The sequence below is a fragment of the Colossoma macropomum genome, unplaced genomic scaffold (assembly GCF_904425465.1).
Source record: "Colossoma macropomum unplaced genomic scaffold, Colossoma_macropomum, whole genome shotgun sequence".
In the NCBI taxonomy this organism is placed as follows: Eukaryota; Metazoa; Chordata; class Actinopteri; order Characiformes; family Serrasalmidae; genus Colossoma; species Colossoma macropomum.
Genome location: NW_023495565.1, coordinates 1,263,609 through 1,288,914, shown reverse-complemented (window position 1 = coordinate 1,288,914; position 25,306 = coordinate 1,263,609). Strand labels below are relative to the sequence as shown.

The window sequence follows — 25,306 nt, the reverse complement described above, 5'->3', positions numbered from 1 at the left end:
TGTGAAATGAGTTACACAGCTCTCTCAGATTTTCTTTACAATGGTGGTGATAGAAAGCAGGGACTTCAGCAGACCGGCTGTCTTAAACATAATAAACTCTGCCTACTCAGACAGTATTCTGAGACAGTAAGGCACCCAGTCATGTCTGAATCTAACGACTGTATAAAAGGCTTCCTGATCCACCAGCTTTTGAAGGCAGTGTACATAACATTTACTGCCTTACATATCCCACAATCCTCTGCGTCAGCCCCGATGCGGTAAAACAAAACAAAACAAACAAACAAACCAACAAAAAACACCAGCACTGACACAGTGGACAAGGCCGCCTTTTAAGGCACTGACCTATGAGACACCACAGGCAGCAAAAGGCATCGACACAGCTGCCTCCAGTTTCGGACACAGCCGTTGGTTGTGGAATTACCCTAAATTCATAGCGACACGGACATGATGACAAACGAAATGGGAGCAGATCCAAAAATAAAAAAGAAAATAAATATAAACAAACGAAGAAGGTTTTCCAAATGTTCCTTTTTGCTATCGATGTAAACCACAGAAGCGAATGAAGCTGAAATCAAATTTATCTTTTTTTATAAGCCTGCATCTCTGCAGCATTGCAGATTTCAAGCGATGACAATGAGCACGTAAAGGTGATTCCGCAATGGGGCCATTTAGTCTTTGATATAACTCTTAAACCTTTGTTAACTTAAATCTAAAAGAACATGCATATGATAATTCAAAATGGGTTAACCCATCTTAGGAACAGTGTCTCATGTTTTTTACAAGGTTGTTTGCTAAAAATGGCTTACATGAGGGGTCCGTGTACCTGTTCTGTTCATCTGATTTTCATTTTAAAATCCAGTATTGAAAACTGGGAAATGGGTCAGTTCTCGTTTTTGGTTCGGTTATTGTCAGTGGAAAAATCAAGAACCAGCTTAATGTACAGTTTCACAAGCTAATCATGAAATCAAATAACAAACAGAAATAGAATAAAGGGCCATGTTTTATTCATCCACACTTAAAATTACCATTACTTTAAGCGGAAATAAAGTGCAGAAGCTCAGAATACAGGCCTGTTGTTCTGATATATTGATAGACTTTATTATGTTTTGTGTAGGTGTTTGTATATTTGACGTGCACAGCTGTGCTCTATCTGCAGAACAATGAAACGATATGAGAAAGAGACTCCCGTACTGCACTCCCGCCACTACGAAGACGGGTCTTCGTCTTCGTACTTCCCAGATCAGTGGCTGGTGCGCTCAAGTTCACGTTTCAAAGTATTCTCTCGGTGTTTTGCCGTATAGCTAACCCCCTTCTCCGCCCCACTGTTCACATATTGCCAACGTCACAACCATAGGTATAACACCCCTTCAGATGATTCAACACCCCTGTAGCACCAAAAACCTCCTGGCGCCGCCCCTGCCCACACCCCAACACAGAATAACACAAATAACACATACACACACTTTAGAGTAACACAACAACAACGTTAACAGCATTAAACCACAACGCGCCTCTAAATATCCTTTCCAAAAGCCACAGTGTTACAAGACCACTATAAACACAGGACAGCGCAAGTCTGGAGCAATAACACACTGTAACACACTTCACCTCTGACGACGTAATATTACAGTATGACTTTTTCTCCTCATTATTGGGCAAAAAGACTTTCATTCCGCTTTCACTTTGCCGTTAAATGGTGGGAGTCATGTACGGGAGTCTCTCCTCCATATCGGTTCTTTTTTTTGTCAAATATAAACATACGTATACAAAATGTGGTAACACTTTATAATAAGGGTACATGAACTGGCAGTAATTAAGGCATTTACTAAAGAATAACTAATCAGAAAGTAATGAGTCATTAATCAGGAACAAATGAATAAGTCATATATTAACAACCACAAGACTAAATTACTGACACATGTACTAATGAATGAAGATGAATGTAATAAAGGCTTTATTCAGTGCCTGAATTAATTAGGAATTAATGTGTTAATTAAGCATACAAAAAGAATGTTAGTACACATTGGTGAACTGCTAGAAGCTCTGTTAGTTTCATTCTATTCATGCAATTTATGATTACCTATGTCATACTGCAGTGTCATACTGTTACAACAGAAACATTAACTGTTGTATGTTTAATAAACTGTAAACTAGTTTATTTACTGAAAATAGGCATTCAATTTAATTAAAACTGTGAATTATCTTAATATATGCCACAGTTATTCTGAGAAATACCACCTTCAGAAAATGAAAATGTGTTTCCCATTATACATCTATTATTCTTTTTAAAATTTGCTATATCTAAATGTTTTATTAATGGAAACACAGCATTGTGCAATTTAACACTTCAACTGTTTCCGCAGCTGGAAATTACTGCTATTTTTCTTCGCCAGTAAATGGCAGTAATTGCGTTAAATGCTATATGTCAAGCGGCGATAGAGTCTTGAGTGAATATCTCTAGTAGAACCTTTAAGAGAAGCAAATGAAAATAATTGAAATAATAATAAAAAAAAAATCAATATTTCTCTTTTCGCCTTTTTGCAATATTTAGCATTTTTCTTACTTTTAAAGGTGAGTATGGTAATATTTACACGTGGTATCAACAATCTGAGTGTTGTGAGTGCTAGTATGTATGTTCGTGCCTCACCTCTTTTTAGACTAAGGTGTAAAACAAGCAGCTGTTATCTGTGGTGAAACAGAACGGATTTGCAGGAACTATTATTTCTAAATTCGTTATAAAGTAGCTTAAATATTTGGTTTGGTGCTTAGTTATTTGCAATAAACCTTTTTGGTTTTAATAGTAAGGTGTTTGTGTTTCTCACGAGCGTCGTGTGATTCTGGTAGTAATATGTGGCGTCAGGCGCGTTTATTCTGTCTGGTTAAAATCACATGTTAATTTTATGCTGCTTGGTTAAGTTGTTATTCCTCCTTTGACAGAGACTCTTATTGTGAAGGGCTGTGTGTGCGCGGTGGCAGTGCTTCACAGGGCCTTGTAGTAAACAGACTGAGCCGAGACAGCGAGAGGGCGCGCTAACTGCGCTTAGCCGAGTGCTAACCTAGCGCCGTATCCTCCCCTTTCTTTTGTACTCCGTTCTGAGTTTTTCAGTAAAGCTGAGTCACAGACTCGATCTTCAACTTGTGTGAGTTATTTGGAAACACCGCTGCAGTATGAATATCTTTGTGACTTTAATTAGCTGGCAGTTCTGTCCGTTTTACAGATGTTTGTGGAACTACAGAACCAGTATGTATTGGTTTCTCTTCATTTTCCGTGTTACAGTGACACATTCACGTGCTCTAGTTCTGTGTATTGTGTAGAAGTCATAAGATGATAATAAAATATGCTTTTTTATTTCTGTGAATTTCGTCAATGTCATGTTTTCATATGAGCCATATTGTAGCTACTTATCCTTCATCACTGTTCTTGAGAGGGCAAAAGAATGACTGTCATTTTGGTAAGTAAAATGATTAACCCCTGCTATTTTATTAGCTCATGAACTCACCATGAAGAATTAGTATATAATCAGTAATAAATTGTGATTCGCTCATCACTTTCAGGGGCACAAAAATGAATTCATTATGAAGAATCAGTATTTAATGAGTAATAAAGTGTGACTGGTTCATCACTTTACTTTAGGGGGCACAAACATTGTGAATTCATCATGAGTTATCAGTAATCACTGCTTTCTTTATAGTGAATTGAGAATTGACACTGCATATTTTGTATTTTTCTCACTCTGACACACCTCAACCAGCACAACAGGAGCTTGTAAATTAGCAGTTGAGTTCAATCAGGTGTACTAGATCTGGGAAAGCACAAAAATGTGCATACAATTAAGGATTCTTATGAGCCCAGGAGAAAGACACTCCAATAATTAACTCATTTCCGAGTTCATTGGTAACTGTAGGCTAATCTATTCCCTCATGAGGCAGTGTATCAATACAGGAGTTAAAACATGTCATATTATTAACATGAAAGATGAATTAAAACTATGACAACTGTCACACATGAGGACTAGTTGCAAAACAATGCCAGTGTAAGCTTTTAATTTTATTAAACAGTCACTAGGTGGGTAGGAACAGACAAGGTAACATAAGAAATCAAAAACAATAAACTCAAGACCTGACAGATAGAAACAGGCAAACACAAGGGCTGCTTACACAACATGATGAAGAAGAAGGACAAGATCATGAGAGGATGGAGCTATAAAAAAAAACAGTTGATTTTAATAGGCATAATATTCCAGAGCACTGTGTCTCAGGGGGTTTGTGACAACATTGATTAACACATGAATTCCTAATAAATTCAGGCACTGAATAAAGCCTTTATTACCTTCATCTTCATTCATTAGTACATGCGTTAGTAATTTAGTCTTGTGGTTGTTAATATATGACTTACTCATTTGTTCCTGATTAATGACTCACTACTTTCTGATTAGTTATTCATTAGTAAATGCCTTAATTACTGCCAGTTCGTGTACCCTTATTATAAAGTGTTACCCAAAATGTCATAAAGCCTTACTAAATGTCAGAACTAGGCCTCACATTCTCAACATCCAAGCTCGATATTTCCTGTCTTTATAATTTTAACCGCCACCGCCTAATTTCTGAGCTTGTGCGCCTCTGCACGTTTATTTCCGGATAATTTGGATCCGTAAAATATGACCCCTTATTCCATTGTTGTTTGTTTGTTATTTGATTTTATAATCAGTTTGTGAAACTGTAAAACGAAGCTATTTCTTGATTTTTCTGACAATAACAGAACCAAAAACAAGAATCGACCCATTTTTTAAATACTGGATTTTGAAATGAAAATCAAATGAACAGAAGGTACACGGACCCAGTAACAGAGGTTTTAGGATAGAATGAGCACATACACAAAATGTGGTTAACTAGCATCCATGCTAATGGCTTCATGACATTAAGCACATTCTACTTGATTTATTTAAAATTTATCACAATAAAATAATGGAAAATGAGTGAGAAAATGTTCTTCTCTTCTTCCTAGGGTCCTTAGGAAATTTGGATAAATGCAAATTCCTGTTGCACTTGTGTCTTTGTGTAACATTCCAGATAGGGGTGAATGTGTTATGGTCACAGGGTGACCTTAAAAAAAAGATAACCTTTCCAGCAGTGTGAAGTAAGCTAAAAGGTCTCAAAAAGCAGCACTCTATGCTGCATTAAAAGAAGTCCCAGAAGAGATGAGGTAGAAAGTTATTGAAATATATCAGTCTGAAAAGGGTTACAAAGTTCACATTTCTAAGGCTCCGGGACTCCAGCGAACCACGCTGAGAGTAATTATCTCCAAAAGGAGCAGTAGTAAATTCTTCTAGAAGTGGCCAGCCTACCAAAATTCCTCCAAAAGCACAGTTGGAACTCATCCAGAAAGTCAAGAAAGAACCCAGACGAACATTTAAGAAACAGAAGGCTACGCTCACTTCAGATAAGGCCAGAATTCATGATACTACCATTGGAAAGAAATTGGGCAAAAATGGTGTCTATTGGAAAGTTGATGAGTTTAGCACTGCCAACTAAGAGGAACATAAAGTCTCATCTCATATTTGCCAATAAAAATCTTGACCTCCAAGCCTTATTGAATAATGTTCTGTGGACTGATAAGTCGAACGTGGAACTTTTTGGAGGAGAGGTGCTCTGTTTCATTTGACATAAAGCTAACTCGATCAATCAGCCTTTATTTAAACTCAGAGTACATTGAGAGTTACCCTCAATTATAACCCCATTTCCAAAACAGTTGGGATGCTGTGCAGAATGTAAATAAAAAATAAAATGCAATGATGTGCAAATCATGTAAACCATATTTTAAAAGGAAAATACTACAAAGGCAACATATCAAATGTTGAAACTGAGAAACTTTATTGTTTTTTGAAAAATATATGCATATTTTGAATTTGATGGCAACAACACGTTCCAAAAAAGTTGGGACAGGGGCATGTTTACCACCGTGTTTCATCACCTCTGCTTTTAACAACACTCTGTAAGCGTTTGGGACCTGAGGAGACCAATTGCTGTAGTTTTGAAAGTGACGTGTTTTCCCATTCTTGCTTAACATAGGATTTCAGCTGCTCAACAGTTTGGGGTCTCCTTTGTCATATTTTTCATTTCATAATGCGCCACATGTTATCAGTGGGTAATAGGTCTGGACTGCAGGCAGGCCAGTTTAGCACACGGACTCTTTTAATCTTTAGCACCCGGAGCAATGCTGCTGTAATACATGCAGATGTGGTTTGGCATTGTCTTGCTGAAATAAGCAAGGCCTTCCCTAAAAAAGACGTCATCTGGATGGTAGCATATGTTGCCAAAACATGTATATATACTGTTCAGCATTAATGGTACCTTCACAGATGTGCACGTCACCCATGCCATGTGCACTAATGCACCCCAATACCATCATGAATACTTGCCTTTGAACTGTGCGCTGATAACAAGCTGAGTGGTCTTTAGCCCAGATGACACAGCATCCATGATTTGCAAAAAGAATTTCAAATGTTGATTCATCGGACCACAGGACACTTTTCCACTTCCCCTCAGTCCATTTTAAATGAGCTTGGGCCCAGAGAAGGTGGCAGCAATTCTGGATCCTGTTTATGTACTGTTTCTTCTTTGCATTTTAGAGTTTTAACTTGCATTTGTGGATGCAGTGATGAACTGTGTTCATAGAAAGTGGTTTTCAGAAGTGTTCCTGAGTCCATGCAGTGATTTCCACTGCAGAATCATGTCTGTTTTTAATGCAGTGCCACCTGAGGACCCAAAGACCATGACCAGCAAATACTGTTTTTTGGCCTTGTCCCTCGCATACAGAGATTCCTCCAGATTCTCTGAATCTTTGAATGTTATGTACCGTAGAGGATGAAAAGCAAAAGTTCTTTGCTATTTTATGTTGAGAAATGTTATTCTTGAATTGTTGCACTATTTGATTGTGCAGTTTTACACAGAGTAGTCAACCTCTCCCCATCTTTACTTCTGAAAAACTCAGCCTCTCTGGGATGCTTTCTTATAGCCAATCATATTACTGACCTGTTGCCAATCAACCATAAGGTTTTTTTTTTAGCATTACACAACTTGACCAGCTTTTTGTTGCCCCCGTCCCAAATTTTTTGAAATGTGTTGTTGGCATCAAATTCAAAATGGGCATATATTTTTCAAAAAACAATATAATTTCTCAGTTTCAACATCTGATATGTTGTCTTTGTTCTATTTTCAATTAAATATAGGGGTTAAATGATTTGCACATCATCACATTTTGTTTTTATTTACATTTTGCACAGCGTCCCAACTTTTTTGGAAATGGGGTTGTACAATGTAGCCGAGCCTATACAGAAATCAGGGATCGAAGAAGTAGGAGTACCGAAAAAAAATAGATTGTAAAAACATAACACATGCTAAAAATAAATAAAAAAAAATACAACTCTGTTTCCAAAAAGGTTGGGACACTGTGCAAAATGTAAATAAAAACAGAATGCAATAATATCCAAATCATGTAAACTCTATCTAATTGGAAATAGAACAAACACAACATATCATATGGTTAAACTGAGAAATTGTATTGTTTTTGAAACATATATGTCCATTTTTTAATTTGATGCCAGAAACACCTTCCAAAAAAGCTAGGACAGGGCCATGTTTACCACTGTATTGCATCACCTCTTCTTTTAACAACACACTGTAAGCTTTTAGGAACTGAGAAGACCAAAGGAGTAGTCACTAAGCCAGGCCAGCTCAGAACAAAGAGGGCAATAAACAGCTACTTGGGGAACCAAGAGAAAAGTAAATAAACAAGCAAGGGTCAAAGGCCAGAGAAACAAACAATACAATACCAAAGTCAAAGGGAGAGTCCAGAACAGCAAACGAGGGACAACAACGGTCAAATAACACGCGAGGCATAAACAGGAAAAACACGCAAAAGAAAAGTGCAATGGCAATACCGCACAAAGAGCAACTGATATTGAACAGGTGTATATAAAAAAACAAATAATGAGAACAGGTGAAAGCAGTTAGAACTCAGGAAGGAGGATCTGTGTAACTGATTGTGATTGATTGGTGTTGGGTTTGTGACTGTGACATCGAACCAGATCATGGGAGATGGAATTTACAGGTAGCTTGGAGACTTCGGAAGAACCGGGTAGCGTCTTGAACTGTGCACTTATAACAAGCTGTGTGGTCTTTAGCCCAGAGTAAGCATTGCCCATGATTTCCAAAAAGAATTTAGAATTTTGATTCGTCAGACCACAGGACACGTTTCCACTTTCTTAAATGAGCTTGGACCCAGAGAAGGCGGTGGTGTTTCTGGCTCCTATTTATATATGGTTTCTTCTTTGTATGCTAGAGCTTTAACTTGCATTTGTGGGTGCAGTAATGGACTGTGTTCACAGACAGTGGTTTTGTGAAGTGTTCCTGAGCCCAAGCAATGATTTCCACTACAGAAACAGTATCTGTTTTTAATGCAGTACCACCTGAGAGGCCACAGATCACAGCCAGCAAGTACTGGTTTCCGACCTTGTCCTTTGCAAACAGAGATTTCTTGGTATAGTCTTTTAATGATATTATGTATCATAGATGTGAAAATCCCTTTTTTTCTCAACATAACATAGCAAGTTCTTGAAAAGTTATTCTTAAATTGTTGCACAATTTGCTCACACAGTCTTTCACAGAGCGGTGAACCCCTTCCCATCTTTACTTTTGAAAGACTCAGCCTCTCTGGGATGCTCTCTTTATACCCAATCATGTTACTGACTTGTTGGCAATTAACCACAAGGTGATTTTTCAGCATTACACAACTTGACCAGTCTTTTGTTACCCCGTCTCAGCTTTTTTGAAACATGTTGCTGGCATAGATTTCAGAGAATCAGCATATAGTTGTCAAAGAACAATAAAAGTTCCCAATTCAACATTTGATATGTTGAGTAAAAAAAAAAAAACAGTCAAATTAGAAGAAACTGATAAAATTGAAAAAATAAAATAACATAATAAATGACAAATCAAAAATGGATAAAATAATGAAAAAAAAATGTTGGTAATAAAATGTATACAAACAATGGTAAATGTAAAACCATAACTAAAACATACTAAAATCATATAAAAAGTTAATTAGAATCAAATAAAATAGTTGCAGGCCGAGTGGAGGTGTTTCTAAAAGTTTCAAATGTTCATGTGACACCGGTAAGTGAAGCTTAGGAGTTTCCTGAAAGATTTCCAGCTCGCTGGTGCACTGTAGCTAATAGCAGATTGTCCTTGTTCAGTATAAACACTTGGCATCTTAAGGGTAATCCAATCAATGGAACTACTCTGATAAATTGCATTATTTACATTGATCATTTTTGTGATGTATGATGACATATGGCCAGTAAGTGCTTTATAGAATGAAGAAGCCAGTGTGTCTCCTGACGCACAGCCAGAGATGACCAACCAACCTTTTCATACAGAAGACAGTGATGGGTATTGTAGGGGCCACCAGTAATGAATCTTAAAGCAGAGTGGTATAGATTTAGCAGAGTCTATAGAGTAGCTGCAGATGCATATCAGTAGATCATCACCCTAATCCAGAATAGACAATAGCATTGCTTCAACAATCTTTCTTCTTATGTGTACTGGGATACATATTTTGTTTTAATACAGGAAGCCAAGTTTTGCCTTAGTTTACATATAAGCTTGTTAACGTGGTATTTTTTGTTTAAGTGTACTTGTCATCTAGCCATATGTCAAGGTGTTTGTATTCACTAACTCTTTCAATGTCATCTTTTCAGGGTTGTGATTTTAAAACCGTTAAACTCAATGTTGGAGGCTCTGGAAAACAGAATAAGTTTAGTTTTCTCTACATTTAAGACTAGTTTATGATTGTAAGGCATTAAAAGTATACTGTATACATGTTCTCCTTGTCTCATATTACATTTTGCATTAGGATCTGAAACCATTTAGCATGACAAATATGCAAAAAAACAGAGGAAAAACTTTTTCATGGCAGTGTATTTATATGAAAGATGCACATAGGTTACACATACGTTTAAAATGTCTTTTACCTTTATTTTACTTGGCATCAGTCACATGTGAAGCTAAACAGTTTAATGAATTAGATATAGTAGGCTACTGGAACAGTACTGTAAGCCTACTCTTGAGAGAGCATGGTGTAATAAATCATGGATTTAACATAATTACAAAGTAGCAGTTCATGGCTAAAGCATAATTACAAAGCAATTAAAATCTCAGGTCTTGAAGGAGAGTGTGTAGAGAGCAGCAGCTAGGTTAGCCTGCACTTTGCAATGATGGATGAATACAACAATCGTATTTTATCACATCTAAATACACCGAGTCGCAAATTAGTGTTTATAAGGTTGGTTGCCTCTCTAATGTGAGAGGGATAGATGGGGAAAAAAGCAGCCTATAGTGATTGATTCAGGCACCAATTTGTGGCTACTAATGTCTTATATATGAACAAATACTGTAAATAGGCTAATTCATTAAAGTATTTAGTGTATTATAAAGTTTAACCCCTTAAAATCCCAGGATTATTACATACTAAGGCTTATTTTTCATTCTGCAATGCAAACTGTTCTAAGGTTATATAAGTGTGTAATAAAACTTTGGGCACACTGGTGGGCCCTGGACATTTAAGGGGTTAAAGTATTCTAGTGTGAAATTAAATTTAAAAACTTGATTTGTCTTTAAGTATTCAGGGCCTTTGACATGCATATACAATAAGATTATTGGTCCAAAATGCAGGCTACACACTTGTAGTCTCTCTCTGGCATTTTATATAAATGTTCAATTCCATACATCAACTGTATGGCATGTTTAAAAAAAAATATTTTTAAAATGGTTTACTCCTCTTGGATGGCTTATTATGGTTACAATAGCAAAGAGATCCCATTTTTCCATTGAAAGAACAGGCTTTCTCAATACATTTGAAAAAAGCAAGTGTGGGCACTGTGGGGCACTGTGAAGCAGCTTAGTTTTGTACATTACGAATGAGCTTGTAGATATCACAATCAAATATACTGAAATATGCTAATGAGAGGATATGCCAGGCCACCGACAAGAGCCATGACAGATGGCACGAGGCCAACATCCTATTCCCAAGCACCGTTAAGAGCTCTGGGAAGCAGCATGAGCCCACGCTGCTGATGCCAAAAGTACGTCAGCTGGTTCTCATTAAGGGCCACATGAGCACTTTGAACCAAGAGAGAGAGAGCTTGTTGCTCCACCCCAACTGCTTCAGACCTCACGTCCGGGGTTGAATGGCGCAGTCCAGCAGCCACACTGATAGATGTTAGTACTGGAGGCTAATGCTAGCTTAGAAAGAAGGCTTAAACAGCCTCACGCACAACCACATAGGTTCATTCTGGCTCATCAAAGCCTTACTAATGTAAGTGTAGAGAATAAAGACTCAACTCTGAGTGGGTAAACTTTTGGGTGTTTTTGTGTATAGAGCTGTTAGCTTAAGCTACAATTAATTCATATACTTGTTGGCACCAAAGACTAATGTTAGCTTGGTGCAAAGGCTAATCCACTAGCAATCTTGGCTCACTGACGGTGCACTGAAGTTTATAAGATAAAGACTCGGATCTGAGTAAGTGAAACCGAATAACTGGTGACAGAGTGACATACACTTTCTGATTATTAAAGTTACAGTGGGAGCTCTATGGAATGTTGATAGACTATCAGTACAGTTCCTGAAAATGGCATAGTGCACTTTTCCTATATTGCAGAAAATTCAGTTATCTTTTAGGCCCCCCCACCACCACCTCATCAAAAGTCTTTGGATGAGTTGCGCTTTTTGAAGCTAGTAATTGTTAAATAATTGGATGAGGATTTAATGCAAGTGCCCCCAGCACTGCATGCAATTTTTAAGGTTATTACAAAACAATTTTAATCCATAAATATAGCCGCAAGCGGCAATGAGCGGGTTCAAGCATGCAACAGCAGTATGGGCCCTCCTGCAGGTTTAGCCCTTTAGGCCTAAAAAGGCCTCAAGCTTTTGGTTTAGCCCATTAGACTTAAAAAGGCCTCAAGCTGTGGGTCTTATTCATAGGCAGAGTGAATAGAACTGATAGGAAGTCAGCTCATCAAAAGGCCTTCAGTTGCCATAAACAAGAAGCAGTGGTGTTTTAAACACATTATAGGTTTGCATTCATATTTACTGATCTACACTGCTTTGTAGAACATCCAAGAAGTTGCACTTGCACAGTGGATTGGTTCTATATTTAAGCCATTGATTTTTTGTAGGCCATAATGAGGACCAATGCACTCATAAGAGGCCCTATTGGTGTGAGGAGCTCAGTGAAAGTGGTTTAGAATTAGTGAAAAGGCCACAGTATGGTATCATTCTTGATCAGGGACCATATCCAAAGATGTTTACCAAGTTTTGGTCAGAATGACCTTTTGACCTTTGTATAATAAGTCTTTCTATAGTGAAATCTTTGAATGAATAAGCTAAAATAAAAGACAAGCAGTGCAATTTTTGACATAACATGTAATTAGAAAGTTGTTCATGTGAGTGAACTGAGTCACATGGCACCAATTGTTTATATGGCGACCTTGTAATAACATTGTAATAGCATTTCAATTGATTTTTAAGTGTTTTTGAGTGCTGAAGCACCCCCTAAAGGCCTATCTGGACCAAACTTGGCATACTCCATTAGAATCTCAATTTGTATAAATACCCAAAGTTTGGAGATGATCTGACCAATGACTGTTGAGTTATAGCTGATCAGGCTAGCAATGCCATGGCCGCAGTAATTAATTGATTGATCCACATGATCCTGAGCAGAAAAGTCAATATCTTTTTGATAATTATTGATGATCAGTGTCTTCTGAATCTTATGGTACTAACTTGATGAAAATTGGCAAAAAATCCAGAGACTAGTTTGCAAGAATAGGTTTTTCACATTATGCAAATTAGCTCAAAAACTAAGGGACTGGGGCAAAAATTGACTGGATACACTTGTTCAGCAAGTCCCAAGGAATCAGCAGAAAAAAAGAATTTTGTCTCTATCTCACTCTGATCAAAAGTTACAGGCAAAAATATGAGTAAAGTTGAAAAAGATGAAAAGTTGAAACATTTGACTAAAGTAAAGTATGAGCTCAGTGAAAGTGGGTCAGAATTAGTGAAAAGGCCACAATATGGTATGATTCTTGATCAGGGGCCATATCCAAAGATGGTTACCAAGTTTTGGTCAGATTGACCTTTTGACCTTTGTATAATAAGCCTTAATATAATGTAGTCTTCGAATGATTAAGCCAAAATACCAGACAAACAGTACAATTTGTGACAGAACATGTACTTACAAAGTTGTTCATGTGAATGACCTGAGTTGTATGGCACCATTTGTTTATCTGTCGACCTTGTAATAACATTGTAATAGCATTTCAATTGATTTTTAAGTGTTTTTGAGTGCTAAAGCACCCCCTAAAGGCCAATCTGGACCAAAATTGGCATACACCATTACAGTCCAAATATGTAAAGGTCCTTAAAGGTTGGACAGGATCTGACCAATGACTGTTGAGTTATACCTAATCAAGCTAACAATGCCATGGTCGCAGTAATTAATTGATTGATCCAAACGACCCTGAGTAGAAAAGTCAAAATGTTTTTGATAAATATTTACCTACACATGCATGAATTTTTCCAGACCAAGTTTGAAAAGATTGGATCAAAATCCAGGGACTAGTTCGAAAAGTACGGCTTTTAAACAGTTACCGATTACAAAAAAAAATAACATACTACATATGATACACAAGGATGTTCAAGCAAACTTGTAATAAAATAGTAATAATATGTAATAATATGTTAATTTTTATGAACAGCGCCCCCCAGTGGTCAAATTTTTTCAAACTTTATTGATTGTTAGAAAGTGGCTATATGTAGAGATCATTCAAGTTTCATGATGATTGGTCAATGTTAAGCCTGCCAAAAGCCTGCTAAATGCTTATTGGCCGATGGCGACTATGTACTTCAATTAATCAAATTGTCCTTATGGATTCACTTATAGTCTGGCCAACAGATGGTATGTGCAAAGTTTCAGCTCAATCGGATGTACGGATGCTGAGAAACAGCCATGTAGCATTAACTCCGCCCCCTAATGACATATGCGCACAAAAATCGAATGGCTATCTCAGAATCTTCTCCCAAATGTGTCTGTCAAGTTTGAAATTTTTTGGCTGAAGGGTTGTCGAGTTACTGAATTTTAAATTAATTCTGAATTATTTTGAATTTATCCAGAAGGGTTCATTTGCATATGACAGCCATGTTGTTTAGAAAAGTCAAAATGTTTTTGATAATTATTGACCTTCAGGCTCTTCTGAATTTTTTGACACCAAAAACATGAGGATTGGGCAAAAATTGTAGGACTAGTTCGCAAAAGTAGGTTTCGCATATTATGCAAATTAGCTCAAAATCTAAGTGGGTGGAGCTAAATGGTCCAAACAGCAAAGCTGTTTGTTTGGACCCAAGGAACCAGGAAAAAATTATGGCTTGTCTGGCAAAAATCTGGTTTAGGAGTTATAGACCCAAACGCGTTGACCTGCGCTATAGCGCCCCCTTGTGGCCGACTGGGCTGATTCCTTGCGCCTGAGTAGCGGGAGGGACTACTACCTCTTGACCAAGTTTCAAGTCTCTAGGACTTTTCAGGGAAGAAAAGGAATAGGAAGAAAAATTTTGACAATTACAATAGGGTTCAATGCATTGCATGCTTGAACCCTAATTAATGTCTCAAAGGCTAGGAAGCAGTAGAGAGCCTATGGTAAGCAGAATAAATCTACAACACTGTGTTCCATGTTGTGGCAGTGGTGGTGCAAATGACGCTCAGCACAAAATACTGTTACTACTGGCAGTATTTAACTGCATTCGCTGGTTTAAATATTAAATGAAGCAGAAGTCATGGTCAGCTGGATGGGAATACCCACCTCTGTTTCTGCCAGAAACAGTGAACATGGTTTAGAACAGTAACGGTAAAACAGCAAATAAGAAACACCTAGAACAGCCAGAACAACACTTAAAAGAAAAGCCAGGTTGTGTGGGGTTTATGGAGGAGAGACTGGACCCCATCTTGGAGTCTGTAGGTTTGTGAAGCTGTCCTGTAACAATGTCCCCCATTAAACCTGATGGCCTGTCAGTCAAAAGCATAGATGTGGTGGCCCACTGTATACACAAATATATATATATGTATATACTCTGGATTGGAAGTAAGACTAAATAAAGGTGTCAAAAAAGGCTCTTTGAGCGATGCTACAGAAGCATATTTGAAAAAGAGATTTGCAAAACCTTTTAAAGGTTTGAAGAATCTTCACATAATGTTAAGGTTTATGCCAATTTAATTGTTCTTCCTAGCACCGTTACATTATGTTGAGGTTCTTTAAACTTCAAAATGAGTACTTCTTGATCACACATCTCCCTTACAAAAATGGCTCTATTGATAAATGTAGGAAGTATGGGTGCTGTAATCGTAGGAAAAGTGAATTAAAACTTTGGAAAAATGAATAAAAGTCTAAGAAATATATAATGATATAAAATAGGTGTTATTTAAACTGAACTGTGACTAGAAGTGTGACATTATTAATGTTAAAGGCCATATCTTGGAAAACAAACTTTTTTCAAATAAAAGAGATGTAGTATGTATATATTGCTGAAGTTTCGAAACATACTGTTCACTGTCCACTGCAAGCTGCAAAAATACCATGTTCTGAATTCACTTTTTTTGATGTTGCGCAAATTATCACATTTACATAAATCCACCTTTTTGGCCTACAGTAGTTCAGCTCCGCCTATTCACAATTAAGTTATAAATGTTAGCCATGTCTCAAGTCTAAGGATGCAGCCAAGGAACGCTGCATTTGTCAGCTGTTACGTCACTGAAGGCTGTTCCGTTGTGTAGGATCCTTCAAATGTGGCTGAGTAATATGTCCTTCATTTGTGAGAAATCTCATGATCATTGAGATTCTGCGGCACCAGAATGTCCAATATTAATTTAACATTTTTAAATAGAACATTTAAATGTGCTATGGCTATAGCCTGCTCAGGCCACCTATATACCAGTCTTAAAGGCACAATGACAAAAACAGTCTTGTTTAATTCTAAGGGATAAAAGGAAGTTGTAAAATGGCTATGAAAATTTTAATTATAACTGTTTTTGGTACATAGTATCACACAAACAAGTGGGAAGAAATAAAAAATACAAGAATAATGTTGGACATGGGCCCTTTAAATAAACTTTTATCAGGTTTTGCCAGCCAAGACGATACTGTACACCTGAAGTTGACCTTTAGCCACATTATGCTAATACATTAATTGCATTAGTTCTGGAAAACAGCAGAAAACAGCTCCTCAAATTGAAAATAAATAAATAAATAAATAAACGAATCCTCGTATTTTCTCTTGATAATAAGTGGGGGTAGTGGGAGGTGAAACATGATACTATTGATTAATATTATTTCTCCCCCCTGCTGGTGCAATGTGATGTTTTAGAAGTGGGCTAAATTTACCACATTTTGATGGAAGATCATGGGAAAACAAAAGAAAAGAAATTTGTCTGATAAATTATGCTTAATACCACCAGGAGCATTAACTACCAAGGGAATAAAGTTCAATTGTGATTTCGGGTTGACTTTAACACTTCTTTAAGCTACTCTGCCTTAAGCACAAACATTTGAAGGTTGTAAGACATTCAAGTGAATTATTCTTTACTTAGCATACTGTAGTTTTACATTCAGTAAATACTTCAAATTTAACCTAAACAGAGGAGCCTGTTGCGCTGAGGTGATCTGCCTCAATCTATCAGTTAAAGAGTTGACAGCCCCTCGCTACAAACAAAAATTTTTATGCATTCTTACCATTTGTACGTTGCACTTAATTGGTTTGTAAAAAGAGGCATCAGAAGTAAAATCATATCCAATAGCATAAAATTAATCAGCACTGGATACCCATTATAATAAAAACTGATAGCAAAACGCATAATTATCCATTCAGCTTAACAACATGACAAGAAGCCTTGGCTCTTATATATATATGTCCATTACACCATTACACCAAGAGAGGATGAGAAATATGATGTTTGATTTAATTACCCATGTTGGCATGGAGAGTAAATGGAATTTTGATGGTGTTGGTTCGTCTCATTTTAGTATGCCAAAGCAGGATTTCGAGGTGCAAAAAGAGAGCATATGTCCAGCAGTTTAAAAATAGTTAACCCATACAGGTAAAGAAGCATCTGTTTAAAGAGCTTTAGTAGACCTGGGCAATAAGCCCTTTCCGATATTGACTATGTGGGGGTATTTTCAATAAAATGTTTATGCCTTTTTTTCCCCCTCAAACCAGTAACAGCGGCAGAGGCTTGAACTTTAAACAATTGCTGCTTTGCTCATTCACACAGGACAGCTCAAACAATTGGAACTACAGTACTGTGCAAAATCATTGACAACCCTTTCATTTATTTCATTTCCAGTCAAATCGGCCATGTACAAATTTATTCATTTCTTCATGTCCAATTACTCATTTTTCAGTGTCAGAAAATCGGCAGGAAACATCCTCAATAATGTAATTTCTCCAAAAACAAGTTATTTTGGAGCATTTCTATGGTTCCATTCAACATGAATAAGCAACGGTAGAGTTAAAGAGAAAGTGAAACTATGGTTCTGAAAGGACGTGTAGCTGTCAGGAAGTCATTACTGAGAAAAGGAAATAGAGAAAAAAGGAGAAAATTTGCAATTCAAACAAAGAAGCTGCTGGTGCTCACAGAACAATTGACTAGCCACCAGAGCCTAGACCTCAACATCATTGAATGTGTTTGGGATTACTTTGACTATGAGAAGCAGAAACTGCAAGCAACCTCTAAGACTGAACTTTGGAGGTCTGGAAAAATATCCCTGCAGATTTCTTTAAAAAACTGAAAGCACGTCACCTGAAAAGAATAGAATGCAAAGGTGGCCACACTGAAAACAAGTGTATTATATTTAGTTGTTGTGGCTTCTGTGTAATATTCTGTTAAATATAAAGGTTTTCTGCTTTTTTACCGTTTTGACACGGAATAAAATAAATGGTCTCTGAATTTTGTACAGTACTGTATGTTCAAATATGTTAGCACATCCTCATCCTTGATTTCTCCTCACATTTCATACCGGCTCCCACTGTAACAGACCCAGAGCGATGTACTGAGTGGTGGTTTGATTTATTGAGGAACCTCAGTAAACACATACCACTACAAAAGGTGCAATGTGATTGTATGCACAATCTTGCCATTACCTAAGCGACTGTGATAGCAATACAAGTGCCAGTAGTGAGTTCTTACATAGCAAAAGCAGAAATCCAAGTCATTCTCCCACAGTGAGTTGAGATGAAGTTTTTTTTAGGCTACTGGAAAATACCTTCAACATTGTTTTTATTTTTACAAACTGGGGATATCAGATTAAAAAAGACAAATGTAATGTGAGGTATGAGCACCAAGTAATGAGAATCAAATTATTTCCTAATATGTCACGTTAACAGAAACTTGAACAATTCAAGCATACAACACTTCGGGGTTTCATGCTGTACAACGGGCTGTATAGGCAAATACTGTGCTGTAGTACAAAGAAAACTTCTGAAGTGGTTCATTAGCTAAGGATTAGAGCAAGCCTGCAGAAAGGGACCCGATTTGCCCCACCAGTGTTAATTAAATGCAAAACACACGGGCCAATATGATCACAATAGCATCACAGAACCGTCGTATTTTACACCACAAAATATATCAGTGATATATCACTGTGCAATGAAATGCCTTAAAACAGCTCAAAACAATGAAATAAATAGGCAAATAAATAAATACCGGATGCTTTTCTGCATACTTGAAAGTAAATATAGTATAACATCACTTCTTAACACCTTCAGAAAGACTGGCTTGCCAGTTCCAGTCATTTACAGGCTTCAATACCATTGAATTTTTTTGTCCACAACACTTATTCCAATAGTTCATCACCTAAACATAATTGGTGTATTTGCATGGAGAGGCTGTCGTATTATGGCATATGTGCGATGCTGTGGCTTGTCTGACTGTTTGAAGGCTCCACAGAGTGCAACTCATTTTGCATCACTGAACAAAATCACAACCAGGCAGGTCCACTGGTATTCAGTAGTATCCAGATTTTTATACATGTGCACTGCATTTACAGAAGGCAAACAGTTCAGTAACTGCTCTCGTGTACGTGTTCTGCTCTCTCCTTCAAAGGAAATTCATTCAGTTCAATGGATTTGCTAGAGTTCAAAAAACAACCCACTTCAAAACACTTCTGCAGAAGATGGAGGAATTCATGTTATCATCTTGACCTGTTGTTTCCCCTTTTTCCCTATCGAAATGAGTAGTTGAGTGGTGCCTTTCCACAAATGATTCCCATAACACACCAGTGCAGTGCCTAGTCCAAGCAAGCATGGAAAAGCAAGGGACACATCGGTTTCCCTCCCACACAGAAAAGCAGGATGGCAAAAATGGACTGTCTTGATGACCTGCAATAAGAAAAAAAGTTTGTTAGAAAAAAACATTGGCAATGAAAATATGGATATAACATATACACCGATCAGGCATATCATTATGACCACCTCCTTGTTTCTATGCGCATTGTCCATTTTATCAGCTCCACTTACTATATAGGTACACTTTGTAGTTCTGCAATTACAGACTGTAGTCCATCTGTTTCTCTGCATACTTTGTTAGCCCCCTTTTACACTGTTCTTCAGTGGTCAGGACCCCCATGGACCCTCACAGAGTAGGTACTATTTGGGTGGTGGATCATTCTCAGCACTGCAGGAACACTGACGTGGTGGTGGTGTGTTAGTGTGTGTTGCGCTGGTACGAGTGGATCAGACACAGCAGTGCTGCTGGAGTTTTTAAACACTGTGTCCACTCACAGTCTACTCTATTAAACACTCCTACCTTGTCAGTCCACCTTGTAGATGTAAAGGCAGAGACGAAAGCTCATCTGCTGCACAGTTTGTGTTGGTCATTCTCTAGTCCTTAATCAGTGGTCACAGGACGCTGCCTACAGGACGCTGTTGGCTGGATATTTTTGGTTGGTGGACTATTCTCAGTCCAGCAGTGACACTGAGGTGTTTAAAAACTCCAGCAGCACTGCTGTGTCTGATCCACTCAGACCAGCGCAACACACACTAACACACCACCACCATGTCAGTGTTACTGCAGTGCTGAGAATGATCCACCACCCAAATAGTACCTGCTCTGTGAGGGTCAATGGGGGTCCTGACCATTGAAGAACAGGGTAAAAGGGGGCTAACAAAGTATGCAGAGAAACAGATGGACTACAGTTTGTAACTGTAGAACTACCAAGTGCACCTATATAGTAAGTGGAGCTGATAAAATGGACAATGAGTGTAGAAACAAGGAAAATAATGTTATGCCTGATCGGTGTATATTTAGCTTTTGAGACAATGATGACATAAAACTTAACTAACAAGAAAGTTAATTTACAATTGGTAAAGAAAAAAGGTCAATGAAATGGTCCACATGCTGGTGGCCATTGCTATGTAACAGGTATACAAGGTGAAGGGATGCTTAAAGAGGTTTAAAAGTGCAGTGTTGAGAGATATTGGCACTCACAGAATGCCTCTCAGTCAATCACACTGAAAAATGTATTATTGATTAAAATGTATTGAAGATGAACGCTGATGTATACTGTTTGGTACTGTAGAATATTGTAGTTGTAATGAGAAAACCTGTATTATTTAAATTTCTTTTACATTGTTTGAAAATGTAAGCTGACATACTGTGTAAACATTTCATGATAAACTTTAAAAATACATGCAAACCTTTACAGTTTTCCAAATGACATTAACAAATGTTAAGAACATTTTCATTTTCCTGCTATGTAACTAAAAATACAAGGTTTCCTTGCAAAAGTGACCATATGCAGTCACGCAGTACAATGCTTTGAAAGTTTCTGTCTATACAACAGTTGGAGCTTTTATGCTGGTCAGAACACTGTAACAGAGCTGTGCTTGAGATCCTAGCGATCAGTGAAGAGCAGAAGGATGCTTTCTACTCACTGTGAGCTGTACTACACAAGGCCATCATAGAGTGACAGTGCTTGAACAATAGACGGATCTGCCTTGGAGCCTTCTTGGAACTCCTGCAGTGTAAGCATCCCATCTGCGTTCTGGTGAAAGCAATGGAGAACATTCAAATCTGTAAAACCACTGAGGAAATGCTGTAAAACAGTGGTGTGCATGATATTTTTACAGTGAACACAATGTCAACCTTACTCTCACGCAGCCCTGGGCAAACAGCTTTTTATCATACTGTCTTTAATAGCCTATAATCTATTAGTGTTACCTAACATCACGTTCTGAATGTTTTGCAGTGGTCTGCCACGAGTATTCACTATCTCAGACATTATCGTTAAACACAGTGGGTGTATCCAAAACCACATATTACTATACTACACAAACTACACTAATGAACGGATTTCTATTGGTGGTGTACTTTTTTGACATACCATTTAGTATGGTGATTTGAGGTTTCGGATGCAGCCAGTGTTTTAATGATCCCACACTGTTAATAAGTTAGGGGGATTTTTTTATCTAATACTGACAAAAAACAGTTTACAGTGCAAAATAAAACTTCTTCATTGTGGTTGGCTTTGCGGCACGTTACTTTTATTCAGCACTATAAACTACCAAATAAGGCTACTGTAATAAACTAGCTTAACTTATCAACTGTTTTCCATCTATGCTAAAGCTTCAGCCTCAAGGCTCTCAAGGACAGCGCATGTAAAATAAGCTTTTGTAATCCAAAATGTGTTTTAATTTAATAAATGTGGTTAAAAATGTATTTTTAAATATTAAGCAAATATTTGTTACTTTTTATAAAAATGTAATGTAATAAATGATTAAATAATTTAAAAGGTATTTTCAGAGGGAGAAATAAACCGGAATAGCCGACAGTTTTGTTGTTGTAGCACAAAAAGCCTCCCTGGTGAATCTTGCGTCAACCTTTTATCCAGGTTTTACAGATTGTATAATTTATAAGTCAAATAATTTCTAGTTATTGCATTTTAAAAATATTATAATTAAAAAAGGAATGGAGTAGAGGTCTGACCTAAACAATCATGTGAATTGCATTCTTGTAGGCTATAGAAATGTTACAGCCTTTAGACAGTCAGATGGCTACACATGTAGAAAAGCTCTTAATAAAGGCATATACACAACAATAAAGCTGAAAAATTGTGACATGTGACAGTCATTTTAGTTTGCGACAAACGCAGATGAAAACTTTGTACTTGGGTTATTTGCTGAATATATTAAATTCAGCAAACAAACAATAACTGTGCATTAGAATGTTCATATGACTGTATACACAAATGATCAATTTCTAAATTCAGGCCAGACAGTCACCAGGCTTGGGAACAGTGACACAGATGTGTGTAGTGGTGATAACTGTTACCATTTAATCAAGAAATTAAAATTCCTTCAATTTTAAAATCTATTTAGACCAGTGTCCCATGAGAGAGGCCGGACTGTTCATTTCAGGTCTTCTGCATAATCTGTACTTCATGGCTCTTGCGCAGAGCTCTGCCTATCCATGAAGCAACACAAGGATTAAGTCATTCAGTATGACCACTAAGTGAGTATCAATATAGGCAGCTATAAGACAGATAATGAATAACCACATTTGGAAAGCTGAAGTGTGAGATAGCCATAGCATATCAACATTCTCAATAATGGCATTTGTAGGCCATGGACAAAATGATTTTTTTTAAATGAAATGCAGGCAATCAGGATAGTTGTGGGAGTTTTTTTATTTTTTAAATCAAGTTGAGAGGCTTTCATTTACAGTGCTGTGAAAAAGTATTTGACCCCTCCTGATTTCCTGTCTTTTGCATATGTCACACTAAATGGTTTCAGCTCCTCATACAAAATGTAGTATAAGACAATTAGAACATGTGGAAACACAAGATACAGTTTTTAGATGATCATTTATTTTATTGAAGGAAACTTAAAAAACGTTTTACTTTTAACAGCAGCAACTGCAGCCAAAAGCTTTCTATAACTTTTTCACAGCAATGCATGAGGATTTCCCTATTCCTCCAATGATTTAGTTTCCTTTTACTATTTTTAGGTGAAATCCCTATGATTTTTTGTGCACACATCTATGTATGAGCCTATTTAGACTTAGCCCTTTCATATGTCCTGAGCTGATTGGCTAGCTCTCTGATGATGAAAAGTGTAATTGCAAACAAGACACATTGGAGACAAATAGCTATCTGATGGCTAAGACACTTCAGGAGGTAGTTTGAGACACACTGGAGATGCAGCTGGCCAAGTATAAATGTATCTGTTTCTTCAAGCAAACATAATATTTACTACTTCCAAATGGAACCACACTATGGATCAGTTTCCAGGTCAGAGATTATGTCCAGGACTATGTTTTTCTTCCAATGGAGAATCTCCATTCAGAATGTTGTGTAATTCAGGACTAGGCTTAATCCTTTTCTGGGAAACTGACACTTTATGTTCAAAAGCTTGTTGATACCTGCCAATGTTTCTTCCAAAATTAAGTTTATCAATGATCTGTATGTCTCCCTATTTGCTGCAGTAACAGCCTCTACTGTTTTAGGAAGGCTTCATTCTTGATTTTGGAACACTGTTGTGATGATTTGATTGCATTCAGCCAAAAGAGCATTGAGTGAGACCATGTACTGATGTTGGATGATTAGTCCCGGACCACTAATTTACCCCAAAGGTATTGGATGGAGCTCCATCACTCCAGAAAACACAGTGGTACTGCTCAGTAGGGAGCTTTATACCCTCATTTAGGATCGAGCATAGTGACCTTAGGCTCATGTGCAGCTGCTCCAGAGTGTCTCTTTCTATTGGTCGGTGCTTTCTATGGAGATTTCACAAGCTGTGTGTCTGCAATCGTGTTACTAATGGGTGCACCTTTCTATTGGTCGGTGCTTTCTATGGAGATTACACAAGCTGTGTGTCTGCAATCGTGTTACTAATGGGTGCACCTTAAACAGATACATTTATAAAGTTAGAAGGGATGTCTGGATACTGTTGTACATATAGTGTATGTTGTTATGAATAATGATAAAATATGAGCAGTATGAAAGAGCTTCTGTAGCCTTTTAAGCATTGATAAAACTGGAGCTGTTTTCTCTCTGCATAGAAAAAATTTAGTGGTGTCTGGCATTATTTCAAGAGAAATCCAGAAGAGAATTCTCTGAATTACATCTCTGAGTAGCACTGATGTAATATGTTTAGACTCACATCTGGCCATTATCTGGATATAAGACATATGTAAATAGGCTCTATATGTGTAAGGACCTCACCTTGTCCATCATAGCGAAGATACGGTCCACCCTTTTCTCTGGTGTGTTTTCTTCCTCTGGTAGCTCCACTGTGTTCCCCTGCAATCACAAGGCACTGAAGCCTAAGATTAAGATCTAATACAGCTGCACTTCATATGTATGTGTGCTCCTACTTCAATATAAGCAACACTGAAGTCTTGGCTGGCAGAATATCATCACAAACACGCACATATGCACATACACTCAGATAAATGCAAATAAAGGTTGGTATTTTCACAGATATGCATTTGGAAGCTCTTACGGTGCTGAATTGCAACAGAAAATTACACTCTCTTTCTCCATGAATAGAACATTAACTGTCAGTGTACAGAGAGAGAGAGCGCTGCATGGGAATATATGACCTCACCACCATTTGATAGATAGCATCCACAATGTTTAGCATCTCATCTCGAGTTATGTAGCCGTCATTGTCAAGATCATAAAGTTTAAAGGCCCCTGCAACACAAACACCATGCAAACATATTAAGAAACTCATGTATAATTGTTATTATGTATCTACATAAAGAGGCAGAAGCAGAACATTTATTTATTTTTATTTAAGTGTCTAATAAACCAAATGAGAAATTAATAGTTTGTTTGATATGCAAATTCATGCTATTTAAGAAAGCAAATGATTTTTATTGACACATTTAAAATGCCAGCTTGGCTCATTAAATCACGTTAATTATATTGACACTCTGGTTAAAGTACTGGAAATATGCTTGTGTGTTTTGTGTGTTCATTTATCCCACAGTGTGAGCTTCAGTTTTTAAAAATTTGGCTAATGAGGCTGTAAAGAATTCAGAATTGGTCATAAAATTTCATGCATTTCAATCAGTGCATTTCTACTTAAAACACAAATCATTAAATCAATCACCTCTTATGCTAGCTATGTGCAATAAATGAAGAACCTTTACCGTTTTCATTTTTTTATTCCTACAATGCAAAAATGTTTTCTCATTGGGAT

The 25,306-nt window shown here is 37.2% G+C and overlaps 1 protein-coding gene across 1 annotated transcript in view; it reads right to left on the bottom strand.

The window, feature by feature from the left end:
- Positions 1 to 18,154: 18,154 nt before the first annotated feature.
- The window catches only part of ncs1a (neuronal calcium sensor 1a), a 41,145-nt gene continuing 33,993 nt past the window's right edge, over positions 18,155 to 25,306 (bottom strand). The window contains exons 5-8 of the mRNA XM_036563004.1: positions 24,707 to 24,795; positions 24,322 to 24,399; positions 21,035 to 21,144; positions 18,155 to 19,480 (exon numbers count right to left, since the gene is read on the bottom strand). Coding sequence (XP_036418897.1) covers positions 21,046 to 21,144; positions 24,322 to 24,399; positions 24,707 to 24,795 — 266 coding nt within the window. The 3' untranslated portion in view covers positions 18,155 to 19,480; positions 21,035 to 21,045. The remainder of the gene's footprint in view (positions 19,481 to 21,034; positions 21,145 to 24,321; positions 24,400 to 24,706; positions 24,796 to 25,306) is intronic.